This window comes from Manacus candei, unplaced genomic scaffold, assembly GCF_025592945.1.
Source record: "Manacus candei isolate 608988 ecotype Guabito, Panama unplaced genomic scaffold, ASM2559294v1 h1tg000050l, whole genome shotgun sequence".
Lineage (NCBI taxonomy): Eukaryota > Metazoa > Chordata > Aves > Passeriformes > Pipridae > Manacus > Manacus candei.
Window position 1 is genome coordinate 18,873,989 of NW_026138098.1, and position 18,844 is coordinate 18,892,832.

The 18,844-nt window shown below is 39.3% G+C and overlaps 1 protein-coding gene across 1 annotated transcript in view; it reads right to left on the bottom strand.

The window, feature by feature from the left end:
- WDFY4 (WDFY family member 4) overlaps nt 1-14,703 on the bottom strand; it is a 123,196-nt gene extending 108,493 nt beyond the window's left edge. The window contains exons 1-10 of the mRNA XM_051800056.1: nt 14,465-14,703; nt 13,578-13,839; nt 9,038-9,152; nt 8,365-8,468; nt 6,875-7,021; nt 6,306-6,495; nt 4,983-5,172; nt 2,876-3,036; nt 2,061-2,513; nt 778-882 (exon numbers count right to left, since the gene is read on the bottom strand). Coding sequence (XP_051656016.1) covers nt 778-882; nt 2,061-2,513; nt 2,876-3,036; nt 4,983-5,172; nt 6,306-6,495; nt 6,875-7,021; nt 8,365-8,468; nt 9,038-9,152; nt 13,578-13,838 — 1,726 coding nt within the window. The 5' untranslated portion in view covers nt 13,839; nt 14,465-14,703. The remainder of the gene's footprint in view (nt 1-777; nt 883-2,060; nt 2,514-2,875; nt 3,037-4,982; nt 5,173-6,305; nt 6,496-6,874; nt 7,022-8,364; nt 8,469-9,037; nt 9,153-13,577; nt 13,840-14,464) is intronic.
- Nucleotides 14,704-18,844: the final 4,141 nt, after the last annotated feature.

The window sequence follows — 18,844 nt, forward strand, 5'->3', positions numbered from 1 at the left end:
GCGCCACATTTCTACAAATACAGTAGGACAGGTAAGAGGAGCAGCCGGTTGAGCTAAAGATGACACAACTGAGTGGCACAAGAACAACTAGGGATAAAATGACTGGATGACCAGGGTTTCCAATTGTCAGAGATGACAGTTTCCCAATACAATACTGAGTGAAAAGAAAAAAGACACCTTATTAGTTTTCAGCTTAATCATCTCTTTAACTTAGGAAGGGAACTTTGTGATGGTTTCTGACAATATATTTACCCTGTGTAAGATGTTGCAAACCTGATGATTCTTGGATTCCAGAATGAATTAAGTGAGTGGATTCCTGTATTCAGTAGAGTTCATTTCTGTATTACTATGTTCCACAAGATTCCCTATACACAGACCTCTTAGGTATGCCAACACTGAGTGTCACTCAGCATGCATATGATCCAATCAAGATTTCAAGTAATAGATACAATGGAAGAAAATCTGGATGAACAAACAATACACAAGAGTCACATACACACTCTTGTTTTCCACAAGCTAAGTTTGTGTATTCTATTTAACCACTTCAGGAGGATCCACATTGATGAAGAAAAAAGTTGACTACTGGGATAAAGTTCAGCATCCAGGATGAGAAGAATACCTTTGTCATATTTCTTCCTGTTATCCCTACGCTTCTAGCTTCTGTCCTCTGCTTTTGACTGAAGCACAAAAGTAAGAAAATTTATTGGCACTCCTTCAGAGCATGGCCACTTACCACTAAATATCATAATGGTAATGCAGTCAGCTGTATTTTCTTACCTGTGTTCCTCACGGACCTCGCTGTAAGGGCAGCCACCATCTTCAGCATCACAGCATTTAATTCCTTCTCAGTGCCTTCTTCCAGACCAGGTAGATCAGTTCCAGCTGTCAGGATATTAAAAGTCATAATACAATATATAAGACATGGATAACTGTAGCTAAAGCACATTAAACCAGTTCTCCAGCAAATTCTAGGCTAAATTTCTGGAAACAAAGAGAGGGAAGTAGTGATAATGTTTTCTCACCTGTCCCTCTTCCCTGTGTTTAAATTTACAAATTACATAGCCATTCCATCATTCATTCTGTAACATTTACATCACCAAGCTATCTAAAGTGGTGAAATGTAATGCAAGACAGAAGAAGGCCCCTATGCACCAGCTCATAACCAGAAGGTAAGTTTTCAAGAACTTTGGTATTAATCCTGGCAATCCTTATGTACCTTATAAACTCTTGTACCTAGTTCTCTGATATCAAGAATGCAAATCTAAGTGTCCTTGCAGGTGATGGATGTCTGCACTCAAAAACTTCTGTTGATATTCATAACCCTCCTGTTGCTTGGAATAAATGTGTATAAATAATTCAATTATTCTTGCTGCATCAGAAGTTATGCCTAGTACTTTGGGTCCCTCCTCCTTTACTAAATTACTTTTGCACTGAAGTTTAAAGGCATTTCCCAATTAATATAGTAGAGAAAATACTATAATGAATTTTTCTTTCTTTAAAATAGCAGTTATAAACTTTTAAATACATGAGCCTGTCTCCTAAGTCAGCTGTACTCCACAGTTACCACACTAGGACTATTACCTTCCTGTTTTCATGCTAGGATATAACTCTATCACAAGGGGTGGTTGTAATTGTGGGTAACATCTGGCCAAAATTCAATAAACTTCTTCCCGTCATTAGTACTGAGGATTAAAATGTTATTTTCAGAGGAACTAAGCTTTGTGGAACACTCTTTCTTGCCCCAGTCTCAAGATGGCATCCTAGAGAACCCCAGAGTAAGACCTGTTTAAAAATGTGGTTGAAGGGCACTGTCCAGAATAATTCATCATACACTGATGAAGAATAACCCAGAACTGATTAGACTAGTGAACAGAACAACAAAGAGCAAAGATTTCAGAGAGGACCCAGCTTAATGTTTAAAAAATTTAGGCCAGTTGGCTTGCAGACATCATCTAGCTACTCAGTGTATAAAATACATAAATTTACTGTAGAAAGAGATTATTCATTCCTATTGATCTGCCTCAGTAATACAAGACATTGTGAGTGGCATTATATTGTACCTGACTTCCTCAGGATCTTGGCTTGCTTCCTCAAAAGTGCCAGCAGCAGGCCTAAGAGCCCAGAGTCACGGAATATATCGCTGAATAACAGGTCCTTCTGGGTCATGCTGAGAAGACACTGGAGAGCTGTTAAGGTGCAGAATGGTACTATGTTTTCCTTTATCAAATACTGAACCTTCTTCAAAATTTCGTGCGGGACATAGGACAGGTCTAGGACTATGGACTCCACCAGTTTGAAGAACTGGACTTGGACTGGGTATGGTTTGAAATGGATTATGTCAGTAAATTGGTTGATAGGTTGCAGTGTCCATTCCAGAAGAAAGAAGTTCACTCTGTCCCAAGCCCATATGGTACCAATTGCTGCCAAGATTCTTCCACACAGGTGCTGATCATTACTTTTCTGGAAAATGGACTGCAACACCTGAAAAGACTGGAGGTTTTTCACTGTCATTCCTGTGGGATAAAACCAGGTGAGATCATTTTTACAGGAGTGCTAGTTAAGTATGCAATCACCATAACTGTAATATTAACTCATGCCTGAAAGTGGAAATAAGAATAAAAGACACAAGGGATGTGACTGGGAGGTGTATTCTTGACCTTGGATCAGACCCTACAGATGGCATGGTCATTTCAGTTTGATGTTAGGGAGCATTCAGACTCCTGCAACATTAAACACATAAATCAGAAGGTGCCATCTCATACTCCTTCCTCCATATCCAGACAGAAAATGAATGGACCTTCATCTTTCTATGACCTGCCTGCATAGCCACATGTGTGTATACATACATACATACATATATATATATATACTGTACCAGAAGACCGTGTCCATTCCAAATCAAAGTGTGGTAATTGCGGGTGTACAATATTGCCAGAAACTTTCAGTTCAGTTTTTCCACAAGTGGTAAGGCAAGTCAGCACGTCCACGATCTCGTCCAAATAAGGGTCTCCTTCATTTTGATGCAACCCCTCACATCTGGGAACAAAATTTGGGACAGTCATATGTTGATACCTTTATAATACAAACATTTTGGATATATCATTGGGTACTGAGAACACAGGAGCTACATACAGTAACTCCACACCATGGTAGAGTTCTGAAGCAGAACAAAACTTACAGACTGAAAGAAACTGAAGTGACACTGTAAGAGTCTTCTGAAGAAAAGGAAGATAAGTGTTGGAATTTAGTCCAGTTATGTGTCCTTTAAAAAAAGTAATTCTCTACAAAAAAAAAATGTCTGGCTGGGGGAGTAAAAATTTAAATTTTGTGAGGGTTCAAAAAATTAAAACAGACACTTCATATGAAGAGGTGGGTATATGGTTGGCAAGATAAGGAACTTGCTAACTGAGATTAATAACAGGAAAATCTCAGGCCTGAGGAAGAAAAAGGTGGTGTTTTGCCTGAGCTTTGTGAATCAGACATAAAGATGGCATGTCGCTCCTATGTAAGGAAATAGTCTGAATTGTAACCCCAGATTTGCCATGGTTCATAGACTGAAGTGAGAGTATCAAAGGACAGAGACCTGCTTATCGTGTCATCCTCTTCTGTACTGCTTAGAGGGGTCAGTTCTTAAGGAAAACTGCAGCATTTGGGCATGGGCTAGTGGCAGAGCAACACACTGATACTAGAAGCTAGAAAAATCTTAGAAGAAAACAAAACAAAATGTTCTGGTTTCATCTAAACAAGAAAAAAAGAAAAAGAGAGCAAATGTTCTCTTTGAAAGAATGCTATTAGCAAGATTATTTTTACCTTAAAAAAATTCTAAACATCAGAGAATAGGAAATCTGGTCACACAAAACACTGTGGAAAGAAGCTCTCCGTCTATCCCTTTATGGCAGTATATGCTGGGAGTGGAGACTAATCTGAAGCCCTGAGCACCTGAATGCTATTTCTGTCTCCCCAGCCTAGTTACATCAGTTAAAAAGGATGGAGGGGATTCATAGCCCTTATTGAAAAAGATCCTGTTTCTCCCCTTATGTGGTTAGAATTTAACCAGAAATATGCATTTCAACACAGCTTATTTATAAGAGAAAGCTAGACAATCTCTGGTTGTCTGTAAAGAAGTTAATAATTTTGTGCCATTCAAAAATCTTGAGAAATCATACTCACTCACAAATACCTTTGAGTTCATGATCCAAATTATAATCCTCTAGATCCAAATTCAAAACCACCCTCCCCACCGCAGTCTTTGTTCAGGGACCAGAACTCTCACAAGCATAGAAGTAGTACAAGAGTAGGCAAAGCCAGAATGGAAACAAAAAGATCTGGAAATACTCTCTTCAAATGATATTACAAAAAGCAGAACGAAGCCCCTCAGAGTCTCTGGGGAAGTGTATAATGTACTGTTTTGACATAGCAAACTCAGAGCCTGCTTAGACAGCACAAGCTGACAAGGAGAGCAACAGATTCTGCTTTGTACTTTTGATTAGAATAACTAGCAAGGATTTTTCCTGATATGTTCATTCTCATCTTGGTTCTGAAGAACATAAACTTTTCAGATCTAAGTTTGGGTGGGCTTTGCTTGCTTGTTTTCTGCACAGCAAGGACATGGTGTTTCCCTCCCTAGTTGACTGCATTTCTGGATCAGGAGTTCACCTTAACTGAGACAAACGTCTCTGATCTGCATCCCCTGTAATATTAATTGTTGAAGAACCTTTGTCTTGTGTTCAGAAAGTCCCTATCCCACTGCAGACTAACTTCTCCTATACTGTTCTCCTTCTGTTATGGTTTCAGTAGAAAAAGTTATGTACTGCTTCCCTTCCTGAAACAGCAATGACAGACTCAATGTCAAGGTCGCTATTACTGGCTTTGCATTCACACGGGATTACTTTTTTGATTCATATTTTCAAAGACACCCCCATGCATTCTGAAAATGAAGTTTTACCATCCTGTAGAAGCCTACTAAAAACCTCTCTGCTTACCTGAGTAAAATTTTTAGCAGGAGTTGGTAGCCATCATTACTTTCAAATTCTGTTAATAAAGCTGATGATATGGGATAAGAATCTTTCACAAAGCACAAGACAATACTAGCAGCTTCACACACATCAGAAGCAGGTAGAGTATCAGCCAGTTTAAAGAGATTCTGAACAGCTATTTTAATGCAGTCCACAGCTGTGGAAAAAACATATAGCAGGTATTTAAGAACTGTCAGTCAAACAAGTTCAAAGTTACTAACAAAAATAAAACAAGTTTGAAAAGTTATTTCTCAGTAAAACAGTAGTCAAGTCTTTTTCTGACAGAACAGATAAGAAGAGATATGAATATCACACTCATTTCAGAAGCTACATGAAGAACATTGATGGCTTTACAGTATGCATGCATTTCTTTGCTTAACCCACAGAAGCTGATTTAGTCTCAGGAGTAGAAAACTTCCATCCCATCCACTCACCAAAATTCATATAGAGTGATTCCAGTTGTCTGAGTACAAGGTAAGCAGAGACTAACAAATTTAACTCTCTTTTACTAAGTCAACCACACATTCTGTGCAGAGTTCACAGATTAATTCTTTACTCAATGAGGCATATGTAATGGGGTACACACATTTTGCTCTGAGCAGTGATGCCTAGTTTTTTTGTCTAATCTGACACCCACTCCTTCCAGGACAGCTTCAAAATGTCTAAACAGGTCTTTCAATGTCACCGAGGAAGCCAAATTTTTAGTTTAAAAAATAAAAATACCTATATGCAGTTATTCCATGACAAGGAATACTGACAGTAAGGTTTGCCTTATAAAACTATTTTTTTTCCCTTCTAAGAAATTGAGACTTGTGGTCTTTGCACTTCGCAATAACAATAAACAAATAAACAACAAAAAAATTCCTTGTATTAATAAAGCCTAGGAAGAAATGAGGATGTAATGCATCCAACTATGATGTTGTTCCAAAAGACACTATTTCTCTGGCAGTGCCTCCAGCCCTGTATTTAGTGTTCATGAGTCTTAGGCTCACAGACTGAGTCACATAACTTAAAGAAAAGCATATTACATCTTGCTCTTGCCTACATCAGTGTGATCAAGTGGGATTGCCTCTTGCCTGTAATTTTATTTTTTGTGTAAAAAACCCTTCAGTTTCCAGATGGCTATCAGAGCTAATAAAGCTCCTGTCTACAAAGTCAAGAGCCCATTCTTTGCAGTTGACTGACTATCACATGATGTAGAGGTAAAAATCCATCCTGGGGAGAATCTTTTTGAGAATTCATTCTCAGTGGAACTATGAGGAAAGGAGTAGCCAAATTACTAAACCAAACCTTGTAGGTACATGATGCTGTTTTTGGTCTGAGCCTTTGAAATTGTTCTCAGAACACGGCCTGTAGGTACTTTCCACGACTGGCTGCACTGGTCCCAGAGAGAAGCAGTTGCTATAATTAATGATTGAAGCTTATCAGCTGCCAGGAGTTCCTCTACACCTTGTTCCTCTTTGTACATGTTAAGCATTATCTGAAAAGCAAACAAACATCAGCTACAACAAAACCTCTGCAAATATCCAGGAGATGAAGAAAAACCCATTGGCAGAAGGAATTATAAGTTTGATAATAATGTCACAAGAAAGTAGCAGCAGTGAAATGAACAAATAAAACTACCACTAGGATATTCTTAATGGATTTTTTCCCACTTAAAGTCACATTGTTTTGTTAAATAAAAAAAATAGGAGATATAGTGGCATCATCTCAGATTGTTTTATACTGCTCCTGATGCTTGTTCAACAGTTTTCAGTACAAAATTGCTTCTTTTTGTGGCAGTTTGAATCAATCACCAGCTAAGAGCCTAAGTGTATCTGAGTGCCCAGGACAAATGAAATCCCAGAGGCACATCTCACCTCAACAAGCATTTCCTGAATTTGGGTGTCATCCTCACTTGTCTCTCCATCATCACTGGTTTTCTTCAGAGGAAAAGTGAAGAAAAGGTACAGGCACTGCATCAAAGCAGCTGGAAGTCCAGATCCAATGATGTTCCACAAAGTTCTCTAAGTAAGCAAAATAAAGATCAGTCCCTCCAGAAGCTGACCACAGTTTTCTTGTGCTTCTACACACTGAGAGTAATCATGGCAGATGAAAGAGCTACTTGAGCATTTTATCCTTATGAGTACTCCAGGGCACACAAGACTGGCTATCATACAGCATGGCTGTACAAATCCATTTGGCAGAAGTAAATACACTAACCATGTGTTGCCATAGATGTTCCCAGGACTTCCCACTACAGCCTTAACAGAGATTCTATGTCTTGCATATAGAGACCTACAGTCAATAAAGCACACACCCTGAAAACTAACTATCAGCTGAACCAGCAGCAAGGCCAGGGACAGACAGTGCCCCCTTTACCATTAGTTTCCAGGACACCCTGCAGCTACAGAGGCCTGGTATGTTAAAAGCATGAATTCTTCATTCCCTCCTTGACTCAGCATGACAGCAATTTAGCTCTAATGCCTTTGCTTTTTTTAACTGCACACACATTTCTAATTACAGGATTCATAAATGCAAGAGACGGTTTCTTCATAGTGTTTCTCAACACTTATTCTTGTTTTCACCATGGCTGTGTACAACTTCCAGAGAAATCCCAGTGTGTGTGCTTGGCATACAGTAATCAGAGCAAAAACCAGAAGCAAATTAAACAGAAGAAGGAAGCTTGTGATATGAAGTTTTGTGAGTGTGTGTGCTGCAAAAAATAGCAGTGTCTTAAATCTGTGAAAAACACAAAGCTCATCAGAAACTTCATGCTGTAACTAACCATATATAATTTTATGGAGGTCCTTTTGACACAGAACATGTCCCCTAGAATCTGACAGAAAAATTTTATTTTTGTGTGTTTGAATAAGACTCAACAGTACAGCAGGCTGTACTGCTGATGCCAGTCCGCATTCGAGATGGCTGTAAATGTAGAATTTGTGAAATGCTTCAAAGCAAGAGTCTACCAGGATGGAAAATTCAACCACTGCATTACCAGGCATACAGGTCCCTACTAGTCACCTTTTTGATATGTAAATTGGAGTGATAAAGAAAGGTTGAAGAGCAGTAATACACAAGGAGGGGGGGGAGGAAAAGAAAAAGCAGAGGAACACTAGAAAAAATAGCTGTCTGATCATCAAAACAAAAAGGGTATCTGAAAGCACATAGTGCTTACTTCTCTCTTTCAGAAAAGCCTGGCCTATAGACCTGGTGGTGTGTCCTCTGATTGTACACCCTGGGCATACTGAAGCTCCAAGTATTGGGGATAATGCAAACACTGAGACTTAGGTGTCCCACTGTTGGGGTGGCTACACAGTTCCTCTGAAATAAAAACAAAAAAGTCCTCTGTAGTAATTTCTCTTACCAAGTCAGTCTGTGAGAGCAGATACACTGATTTCAGGAGCAAATGGCCATCTTCTGCTTCCACTTTCTGTAGCAGGAATTGCTCCAAAGCCAGACGAGCTTCTTCTGTTACCACAAAAACATAAATCAAAGATGAAAATGCTGTGTTGATGCAGATTCTTAACAGATCTGACAAATTTAACAAAATTACAGTAGCAGGAGTCCACTGAATGAACAGAAAGACATAAAATTATTTTGATCCAGCATCAGGCTCAGGTCAGTTCATGTAAACTATGTCTCAAACTGAGAAATTTCACTGGGAATACCAGCTCAGTTCACGAAGCCTGTCAGCTGACAGTGCAAAGAATGTACAACAGTCACCAGGAAAGCCATGTGTGGCTGGCAGTATTTTTCTCATTAAAGAAAGCTCCTCAGAATAGTGTGTAACCTACTCTTTAACTCTTAATGCATTATACATTATACATTTCCAGCTACAGAAGTTCCAAACCCAAGATCAGCAAGGCCAGGTCTTCAGTGCAATCACCTAAAACGAGTGCCAGCTCACACCTACTGAAATATCTGGCTTGACACACAGCATTTTCCTATTCCCTCTTTATTTCCAGCACAGAGGACTGCTGAAAGACAGCACATTTCCAGAACAAGTGGATCCAGTGGATATGGTATGGGATCCTTACCTGCAGGTTTGCCATTGAGGGTCCTCTTAATTTCTTTAGTCAGAAGCTTGGAAACCTCACTGGCTAACAGCTGAATGTTGGGGAATACGACAACTCCAGCAGACTGTTCCCAGGCCTGAAATCCAAGCATAACTGTTAAGTCTTTCTGACATATCATGTCTTTGGTAGACTGACAAATACTAATAAATATAAAGAAAGAACGATAAAGCTAACAATCCCCTGCAAAATTCCCTTTCCATCCAGTATAGTCCATTAAGCAGCCTTTACCAGACATAAAGGAGTATAACACTACAGATACAGAAGTCAACCCTTTGAATCACAAAACACACCTACTAGAGAGCTTTTACAGTATTTTCTGCATTGAGTACAATCAAAACAATGTAAATATTTGTCATACTCTCTGTCACTAATCCTTTGTATCAAAAATTATGCTCGTCCCTTTCAAAATACAACATAAACACCCTGAAGAAAAACAAATTTATAGACAAATTTATAAACATTTTATAAATAAATTTATTATTTACTTGTTCAAGAACAGACAAGCAATTAAATGCAAAGCTTACTAGATAAAGCAAGACTTGTTAATTCTCAGAGTTTGGCAAACAGATCCCCTCTTAAATGTAACTCTGTCTTTGGGGAAAAAAAATTCAAGAGCAATAAAAAAAAAATTCCAGCAGACTAATACTATCACATCCAACTGCCCTCCAACAAGCACGTACCATTACTTTTATACAGAGCATCTAATGCTATAAACATTAATGTATTAGCAACAGTTCAGCATTCACTTCTAAAAACCAGCCTGAGACACCTCTGTCCCCAGCAACCTTGAAAATTTCTTTACAAAAGTCTCCTTCTAGAAGCTCTGAAAAATCACACTGTAAGCTCAGATTATAAAAGGAAGGTAAGAAAAATAATGACATTTTCCTAAAATAGTTTGGAGCAAATATAATATTGTTTGCCAAGAAATAAGTGCAACTCTTTGTAAAAGAAGATCTACAAATATTTCCTTCCCTACCACGCTTTCAACTCCTTGTTATTTCATCACGGATGGCAGCTTGTGGACAAGCTATTTTTTTCCCGATGTAGTGCCAGTTATCTGTCAGTAATCAGGTAAGCACCTACTTTTTATTTCATTTTACTGCAGCCAACACAGTAAAATGCACCCAACTTTTCTTTCTGTGCTACAAGAGTGAAATGCAATTGCACAGTGTGCCTATCAATAATTTTTAATCAATCAATCAATCAATCATATTAAAAACAAACTAGTTTTTCAGATTTTGACCATAAGTTATTTGCAGAGATACTCAGTTGTGAGTAAGATCCATCAATTCCTCCACTTTTGATGCAGAAGGGAGGGAAGATATATAAAGAACAGAAGCAAGCTGGGCTAACACAATGACAAGAAACCTACAGCCACTTCAGGATATACAATGCTTGTCATTAAGCTACACCCTTTCTCAGAAAAAAACCAGTGATAAATCCCTGCCCCTCTTCCTCAAAGAGGAACATCCACAGCCCTTCAGAAAGGCCTTGTTATACCTACTCTTCTGCTAACAGAAAGAGTAGGATAAATTTTAGGATTTGAGACCATACACAGCAGAGAGCAGTAATCAAATGTTCATAGCAATGCTATGCTCCCTACAAACCAGGCCATTTAATGTTCTGATTTAATTTTATTGGTGATTGTTCCATGGGTCAGACATCAATCTTTAGAATACACTGCCCTTTAAGAACAGACCTAATTATTTCCATATTCATGTTCGAGCCTATAGAAGATCTGTATCTGGAAGCATATTAACCTGACTCCATTCCAGGATGTCTGCCTTCAGGCAAAACTCAAATAATATGGTATCAACGTAATATGATTTTCTTTCTTCCTCTTAAGTCTGTTTCTACATGTTTAAGATTCTGTCACAAGTTCCCCGTGTCTGCTTTTACCATCTGTCCTTCCTACTCCACAGTTCATGGAGAGATGTTAGTTCAAAAGCCAGCCATGCAATAGAACGTTCTGATACTTTCTGAGGCACTGAGAAGGAAGACACAGAAGGCACATTAAAATGACTCCCTAGGCCTGAATCACAAGCAGATGGCTAACATTTTCCTCCTACACCTTTTCTTTCTATGTCAAGGAGTATCAATGAGTAATAAGCCCCCATATCCGAGGTGTCTCCTGGTTAGTGCCCCCTCTCTCCAGCCAACTGAGTAAGAGCTAAAGATCTCTTAAATCAATGATGTAAGGTTAAAATGCTCTAGTCACACCTCTAAACTTAAATGCCTGCAAAGCCCTGCAAAGCTCCACTAGTACATCTCAGAAAAGTGGGGGGAAGAATCTCTCTCTCGGGGCATAAAATCAAGTGTTAAGCTAATGAAAAATTCATATCTCCATTCTGAATATATTCTGTAGCCAAAATTTCCTTTAAGAATTTTAAATCCTCTTTTTGCAAGCCTTACTGCAGTTCAGGAAATCAGTTTCTATAACCCTAAAGCGTGTGAAGTTCAGCCCTCCAGAAAGGAGACACGCAATGGGTATGCATATGTACAACATTGCCAGCCCCTCAGCAATACTCACCTTGCCTCCTGAGAACAACTGTCCTTTGACACACTGGTACTAAATTTTAGTGTGCTACCTCAAAAAAAACAGGGAAATTTTCAGCATGCCATTTTAAAAGCAGACTTATGGAAAGGGAAGATGCTCCTCTACAGAAAACTGTCAGATTATCAGTCCTGATCTGACTTTGAAGAGCATTCTTTGAAGGCTGAGAAAGGAACACTGCCCCTTTGCAAAGACAGAAATGCTGTGACCTGATAAAGCAGTGGTGAGTTCCCAAGACAGCAAAGCCTGCCCCGGCACATGTAGTGTTATACGCAGAGAGAGAGATTAATTTCCAGTGACAGGCTCATATGCAGAACAGCTCTTCTGCTCACATATAGCCTTTGGTTCAGAAGGGGCACTCTTCTATGCAAACAAATCCAGAAGTTGAGAGGAAGTGGTGAAAAGTGAAATTTGTTCAATAGTCATAAAGTATCTGTAGGATCATTTAGATTTATTAAGAAGGCCACTTCTGAGACTCCAGGCTATACACTCATTGCCTTTTGAGAGCCCTCCACTCATTTTTTCTGCACTGCCTTGGACCAGGGTAAGCTTGTATTCAAACACAGCAAACTCTTCACCATAGGCACTGCCAGATCCTACCCATAACTCAATTGTTTTAATCAGACTGACACCAGTGAGTGCCCTGTTTCAGTGCTGTTCACTGACACCATCATCTACAGGGATTTCACCGTGCACCAGGACTTACAAGTTTCATGCTCCATCCAGCTGAGTGAAACGTTTATGACTATCTGGAAGTTATTCCTGCTTTACTGTCATGGACACCAAAGATTTCACAACCCTGAACGCAGTGAATTTCCTACACACTCCGTTCAAAATGTCAATCCAGAGTATCACCTTTTATGTCTCACAGTACTTCCATATAAAGAGTGACCATGCTTTAACTTTTTTTTCTTCACCTACACACTGGCTACTTTTTAGAAAAGTAAAAAGTAGCTCAGCTAGGTAGGGAACAGATGTATCTGAGTTTGGTCACTCAAGAATACTGAAAAATCACAAGTACAGACAATTGAAATATGCCATCACTAAAATATGGTTTCACCAAAAAGATGCTTTTGGTTTTTTTCTGAAAGACATAGTGAGTGTAAAAATGCAGATTTAATACTCATAAATACCCAATGTAATTCAATAGAAAAACAATTCTTCTGTACTACTACATCATCACAGTATATTTAAATATAGGCCAAGCTTTCTGCTTTGCTCAGTATATGCTCTGCCATTCTATCACTGTATGGTCCACTCAAACAGTGTCCTGTATATTTCAGAGACTCTGGCAAAGAAAATCAACCCCTAAGGCTCCCATTCACTACAGAGCTCTTCTGATTTCTCCTTTTAACATGGCCATCTCAGAAACTGTTAGCTGATGGAAGGTCTAGGGAATGGGGTAGGGCAGCCTGCTAACTAAAATGTTCTGGTTCTCAGCTGTGTCCCTCACCCATGGTATGATCTTCTTCTCCTCGTTCCATGTCCCTAACACAAATCCTCTCTCAAGCACTAAAATTAGACATCAGCATGGTCATTAACCCCCAAATTCCATGTTAAGACTGTATTCCTGCATTTCCCCTAACTGGCTGCATGCCACAATCACATTTTCCTAGACTGAAAGTGTGCTCAGCCTCCCATTAAGTAATAAAATACATGAGACAGACATGAAGTGATCTCTACACTTTGAAAGATGCCTGTCTCTTCAACGTATTCCTTGCCTTCAAGAATAGAATTTAGCCACTCAGGAAAGTAAAACAGTGTTCCCTCATACACTTTTCTCATACTAACTCAGCAGGTTAGGTAGATGGAAGGAGGAGTACTTTTACTCCCAATGGAGTAAAAGCATCACCTAGACAAAGGGATCCTGCTTCAATTAACTGGCAGTTTGGGTGACCACAGAATGGATAGGGCAACAGAAACTCAAATTAACATCCTTGAACAAACCTTTAAGAAGAGGGGAAGAAAGTCCAGCAGCCTTCTCTGTTGATCCTCTGGGACAAGAAATGGAGCCACCTGCTCATACTCTACAAATTGTTTGCCTAGAGCCTCCCACTGGAGAGTATGGCTCTGGGGCAGCTTGTCCTTGCTGTGTGGAGGCTTCTCCAGCTCCTCTGCCGTGCCTCCATCATCAGGGCTTTGCTCTTGCTGTCCTGCTTTGTAAGGTGCATCCTCCAGCTGCCATGTGAGTTCAGCTGCTTTGTCCATGCTGAGATGAGACCAGATAAAGATACTGTGTTATTTACAGTTATTTACTGTTAAACCCTCCCATGGAACTAGACACTGACAGTTTTAACTGTTGGAGTTAGAGTTTAGAAACATGGAAACGCTCACAGCCATTGATTCTTTTACAATTCTAATGGCAAAGCACCCTGCTTCTGGACAAGAATATGAACAAGTTGTCTGCCATGAGACACGTGCATGTGCTACACAGCTCATCTGGGCTTTGACAGGACAAACAGGCAAACCATGCAGCAAATCTGTATTCCAGCCCCAGCTTTGCCACTGAGCCAGATCCTCTCCCTTATACTTCAGTCACCCCAACTGTAAAACAAGTTATAATTATTACCATCATCAGATCTTCAACAGAAGAGCACTAGCCAAGAGCCAGGTTACACATTTAATTTAGTATGGATGCTAAATTACACTGCACATCACTGATACACGCCCTACCTAGGGTGGGGCTGAAGCCCTGTCTGGAATAGGAGCTGTGTGGAAAAGGCAAAGGTTCTCCACATGGGTGTGCTGGCCCAAAGAGACAGCCAGATTCAGCTCTTCTATATGGCCTACATACAGCTCTGTACAATAAGTAGGTATTTTCACTATAACATTACTTGCTTTGCTGATCCTGCAAACTGAAGTGGATATTCCTCAATGAAGGAGCATGGTGCTTCTAGAAGTCTCATTTCCAACAAATTTAATTTAAAATGAGTCCATCTTGCACTATAGGTAGGGGAATCCTTCTGGTACAACTCATCTCAACCCCAAGTCTTCTCATCTACTTTACAGCTCTGTTTTCATCCATAGTCTTCTGGGAGGTCATTGACACAGCCTTGAATCCATAGCAGCTCCAGTCCTCTACCATAGCCTTCTGTGAGCTCACCCTGCTGTGTTGAGCCTACATAATGACAACACTTACACCAGTGGAAATCAGGATTCTCCAGTTTCCACCAAAGTCATCCATATACTTATTGCTATCTAGGTCATTGTCTGACTATTCAAAATATGACAGGACAAATTATCACAGTGTGGGTAGGCAGATGGGAGTCATCAAAATTAATGTAGCTCACTTTACTTACCAAGTATATTGTCTTTTAAGAGCCTAGAAGAACCTTTAACACATCATTACACCCCCCTCAAAGAAAAACGTCAATGTAGCTTCATTTCTAGGAAATAGGTTCTTTCTCTACAGTGTCTCTTTGATTGCCACTCTAGCTTGTCAATAAAAATGCCAAAAAGCAAATATAACTAAAAAACTGAGTCAGATCTGCACTACCAGTACATATATCCATTAAAATAATTTTTAAAAGAGTATTACAAGCTTGGTTTAGAATTATAAGCCAACACTACATTTGGGATTCTCTCCCTTCACCTTCCAAAAGTTACGCAGTTAGTTAGCTTGCTGCTTGCATTCTGCCCACTCCAGGCCAGATGAATCAGTTTCCCTTCCACACTCACGCAGCAGCTCCACACTGTGCAGATGAAGAGCATGACATTATCTTGACACTGTGCACCACACCACCTGCAGCAAGCTGACAGTCCAGCAGACACCTATGCCTGGATGTAAATGCCGATCCTTCACAGTATTGCAGAGGCTAATTCACTCTACCACAGCCCATACTCTGTCCTTTGTGGGAGATGGAGGGCTATGAAATTTTGATCAGCCTCCAAGGAACAGTCAATCTAAAATTTCCTACCTCAACAACATTTTGTGTTTCACTGCTGTTGTTTTCTCTAATTATCTGTGTTAAGACAACACAGCCTTGTGAGCAGAAAAATTGTGATGACTGTCTGCATACAGTAAACAGGAAGACTCTGTTCCTCATGACTGTGTGGGAGTTACATTTGTCATATGTTATACTTAAATCTGGTGTGGGATTTTGTCCCGCTTGAGTCATCATGAAGCTGTACAGTGTGTTGATTGAGGAAGCCTGGGTACTGTTCTAGGGGCTTCAGTGAGCATAGTTCTCTTATGCTGCTCTCACATCCCAAACAGTACCACCATTCTCTCCCTAAAGGAAATGTCTCACCTTGGAGGCTACTCTGCTAAGCCTAAATCAATGCTAAGCAACAAGTAACTCATTCCCAGTGCCTACACTCAACCTTTGTCATTTGCATTGAGAACCCCAAAGTTCTTTACAGAGGCATTCTACAGATGGTGAAACTAAGTCAGGGAGAGGTGAAATGAAGTGCCTACGCTGGCCTCAGAAGGTCAGTGACTGACCAATCAACTTCCTATATTGCACTGCATAAGTATGGCCCTGCAAATGTTTTAACCATTTTTCTCTCTTTCTATTCACACTTCACTGAACAGGCCTCTCTTGTCAGTGTCGCAGCTAAAGCAAGCGGGGATGGTCACTCAAAAAATGTTTGCTCTGTGAATCCATGCAATGAAAGAGTTCTTCCCATCTCCACAGAAACTCTCATAACCAGATATGCACACACAACTTCATTAATGAAGACCTAATTGTAGCAGGCTATGTAAGACATCTAAGTGTACGTGGAAATATTTAATCTCCAGAAATACATGAAAGTAAAATGAGGATTATTATTTTCCTTATTATTTGTTCCAAACTATCTGGACTTCAAAAGACATATTAGACTAAATATCAGTCCTCTGGTATTAGTCTGTTGACTCCACTTGCACTATCTGCTTTAAATATTACTTCTCCTAATAGCCTTTTCTTGTGTCTACATTTTATTTAAGACTTCTAAGTCCTTTACATTTGCTCTTCTTCTTAGAGGATAATTATTCTTCTAGACTAACCACAAAATCATAGGGTCCAGCATTCAAATATCTTTGGTATTAAGGATAGATATTTTGAAAACATCTTATATGTTGTCTCTCTTCTACACTCCACCATTTGTTTTGATCCTCATGTAAGTTAAGAGCTTATTTCAGCTTGGATAAGTTTCTTTGTTTGATTCTTGATTAAGTTTGATAAGATACTTTTTGATAAGTATCACAATGATACAAAAAGTAAAGTCTAAACAATAAAGGTTTTAGAAGACATGAAAGTCAAAATGTTTTAAATAAATCTGATGCAATCATTCAGAAAGTAGTGAGAGGAAATGTAACTTAATCATGTATTTTCCCTTTTTTTCTAAATGAAGCTCATGTGAAATCACACAGCAATGTTGCTATGTCTTTTTAGGCTGAAAAGACAAAAGGGAAGAAAGGCCTGACCAAAGCTGGCAGAAGAACTGGCAGAACACTGTTACTAACAGCTTACTAGTTGAACAAACATGATTTTTTAAATGACAGTTTATTTATCTGTGATTACCTCCCCCAGCAGTTCAAAGAAGGATCCCATTCAGCTACAAAATCTCAATTTGCACCAAGATCAAGAAGTTTACTTATACATTTAAAATCACTTGTTATCACAGCCAGATGATTGACCAACAGACAATCAAGTTTTATACCATATTTCAGAGATTGATCCACTTTTTTACAGTAAGTATCTGCAAAAAATGTTAGATATTTGAATGCACAAGGAAATCTTTAATCTCCAGAAGTACATGAAAGCAAAATAAAGACTACAAATTGCCTCCTTATTTACTCCAACTGTTCTAATGACAAGAAAAATATTAGACTAAATATCAGACTTCTACAACTACCTGCTTTAAATATTCCTTCTCCTAGTAGCCTTTCCTTAACTATTAAATCCCAGGATTCTGGTGACTGTCAGAAACACACATCTCAGAGCATCCCAAAAATCCACTGTGTGATACTCCTTTATAACTCTTTTCTTTCTCTGGCAGCTAAGATGACTGTTTAATAAACACAGTTATGACAGTTAATAATTTTAAATGCTAAAAACAGGGATGCCACTACCTCCCAAAGAAAGCTTTCTGATGCCATAACAGATCCAAGCAATAGCAGGCATCATTTATTTTTTCCATGAAACACGATATATCACAAATTCTTGTTCTCTTCCATTCAATCACAAACTCTCTCCTTGTGGCTCACATCACTCTGTGTTCACAGGAATCACAGCACCTCAGAATGAACAGTGTGTCAGATGCTGTCCACCTACTACCCTCTTATCTTTGTCCCTCCTATTCACCCTAGTTCTTCCTCCCTGAACTCCTTCTGCCTCCCTTATCTACATCTCTCAGTTCTCTTTCTCATAGTTCATGAGGCAAACTGAACAAACACCACCAAAAAGATTTACACTTAAATGTCACTCTATTTACATTCTCCAATAAGAGGATTGCAATAACTTGAATCAAGTTGCAAAATTAAATATCCTACCCAACCTTGCCAGTTCCATGTAATCAAAAATTTACAGGGCAAGGTATTCTCTCTTCCTATGTTCTGGCACAGTGCTTTGTACAGCAGGATCCTAATCTGGCTGGTGCCTTGAAATACAAATCACTGACAAAATTCAAGTAACAGAAGGGTTTTAAAACACTTTTTAACTTAGAGAAGCAGAGATATTGGGTATACTTTCTTTTGAGATGTGGTCCTCCTGGAAGTGATGTCCCCATCTCAAGAGCAAGCAGAATGCTTCTGTTCAGTCATGGACAATATGAGTAACAAACTCAAGGACTAAGACCAGAGTAATTCTGACCATCTCAAAACAACAGCTCATTAGATAAGGACATTCAGTTAAATCATATCTAACAAGTCTTCACTAGTAGCAGCAACAGATCTGCAATCCTTAAATCTGCAATCCTATTATCATCTCTAGATTAAATGATACAAGCAAACCACTGATTCTTTTTCCTCTTTGAACTGCAGTTTGGGGCGAACTTTGACTGAAATCTTTGCTATTTGAAAATGGTCCTACCGTAACAAAGCAGTTGCAGATAATACTGCAGTTTCCTTCAACATTTAACAGTCTGTTCCTTTTGCTTTCACAGCAAATCTCTTGACATACCTGGGCTCCTAGATTTGGCAGCTCCTGTTGCAGTCAATAACCACATCCAGAAAGAGTGTTACTGTTTCTGTCCTACTAGGCATCTTGCTGCATGCAGCAGCTCCCACTCTG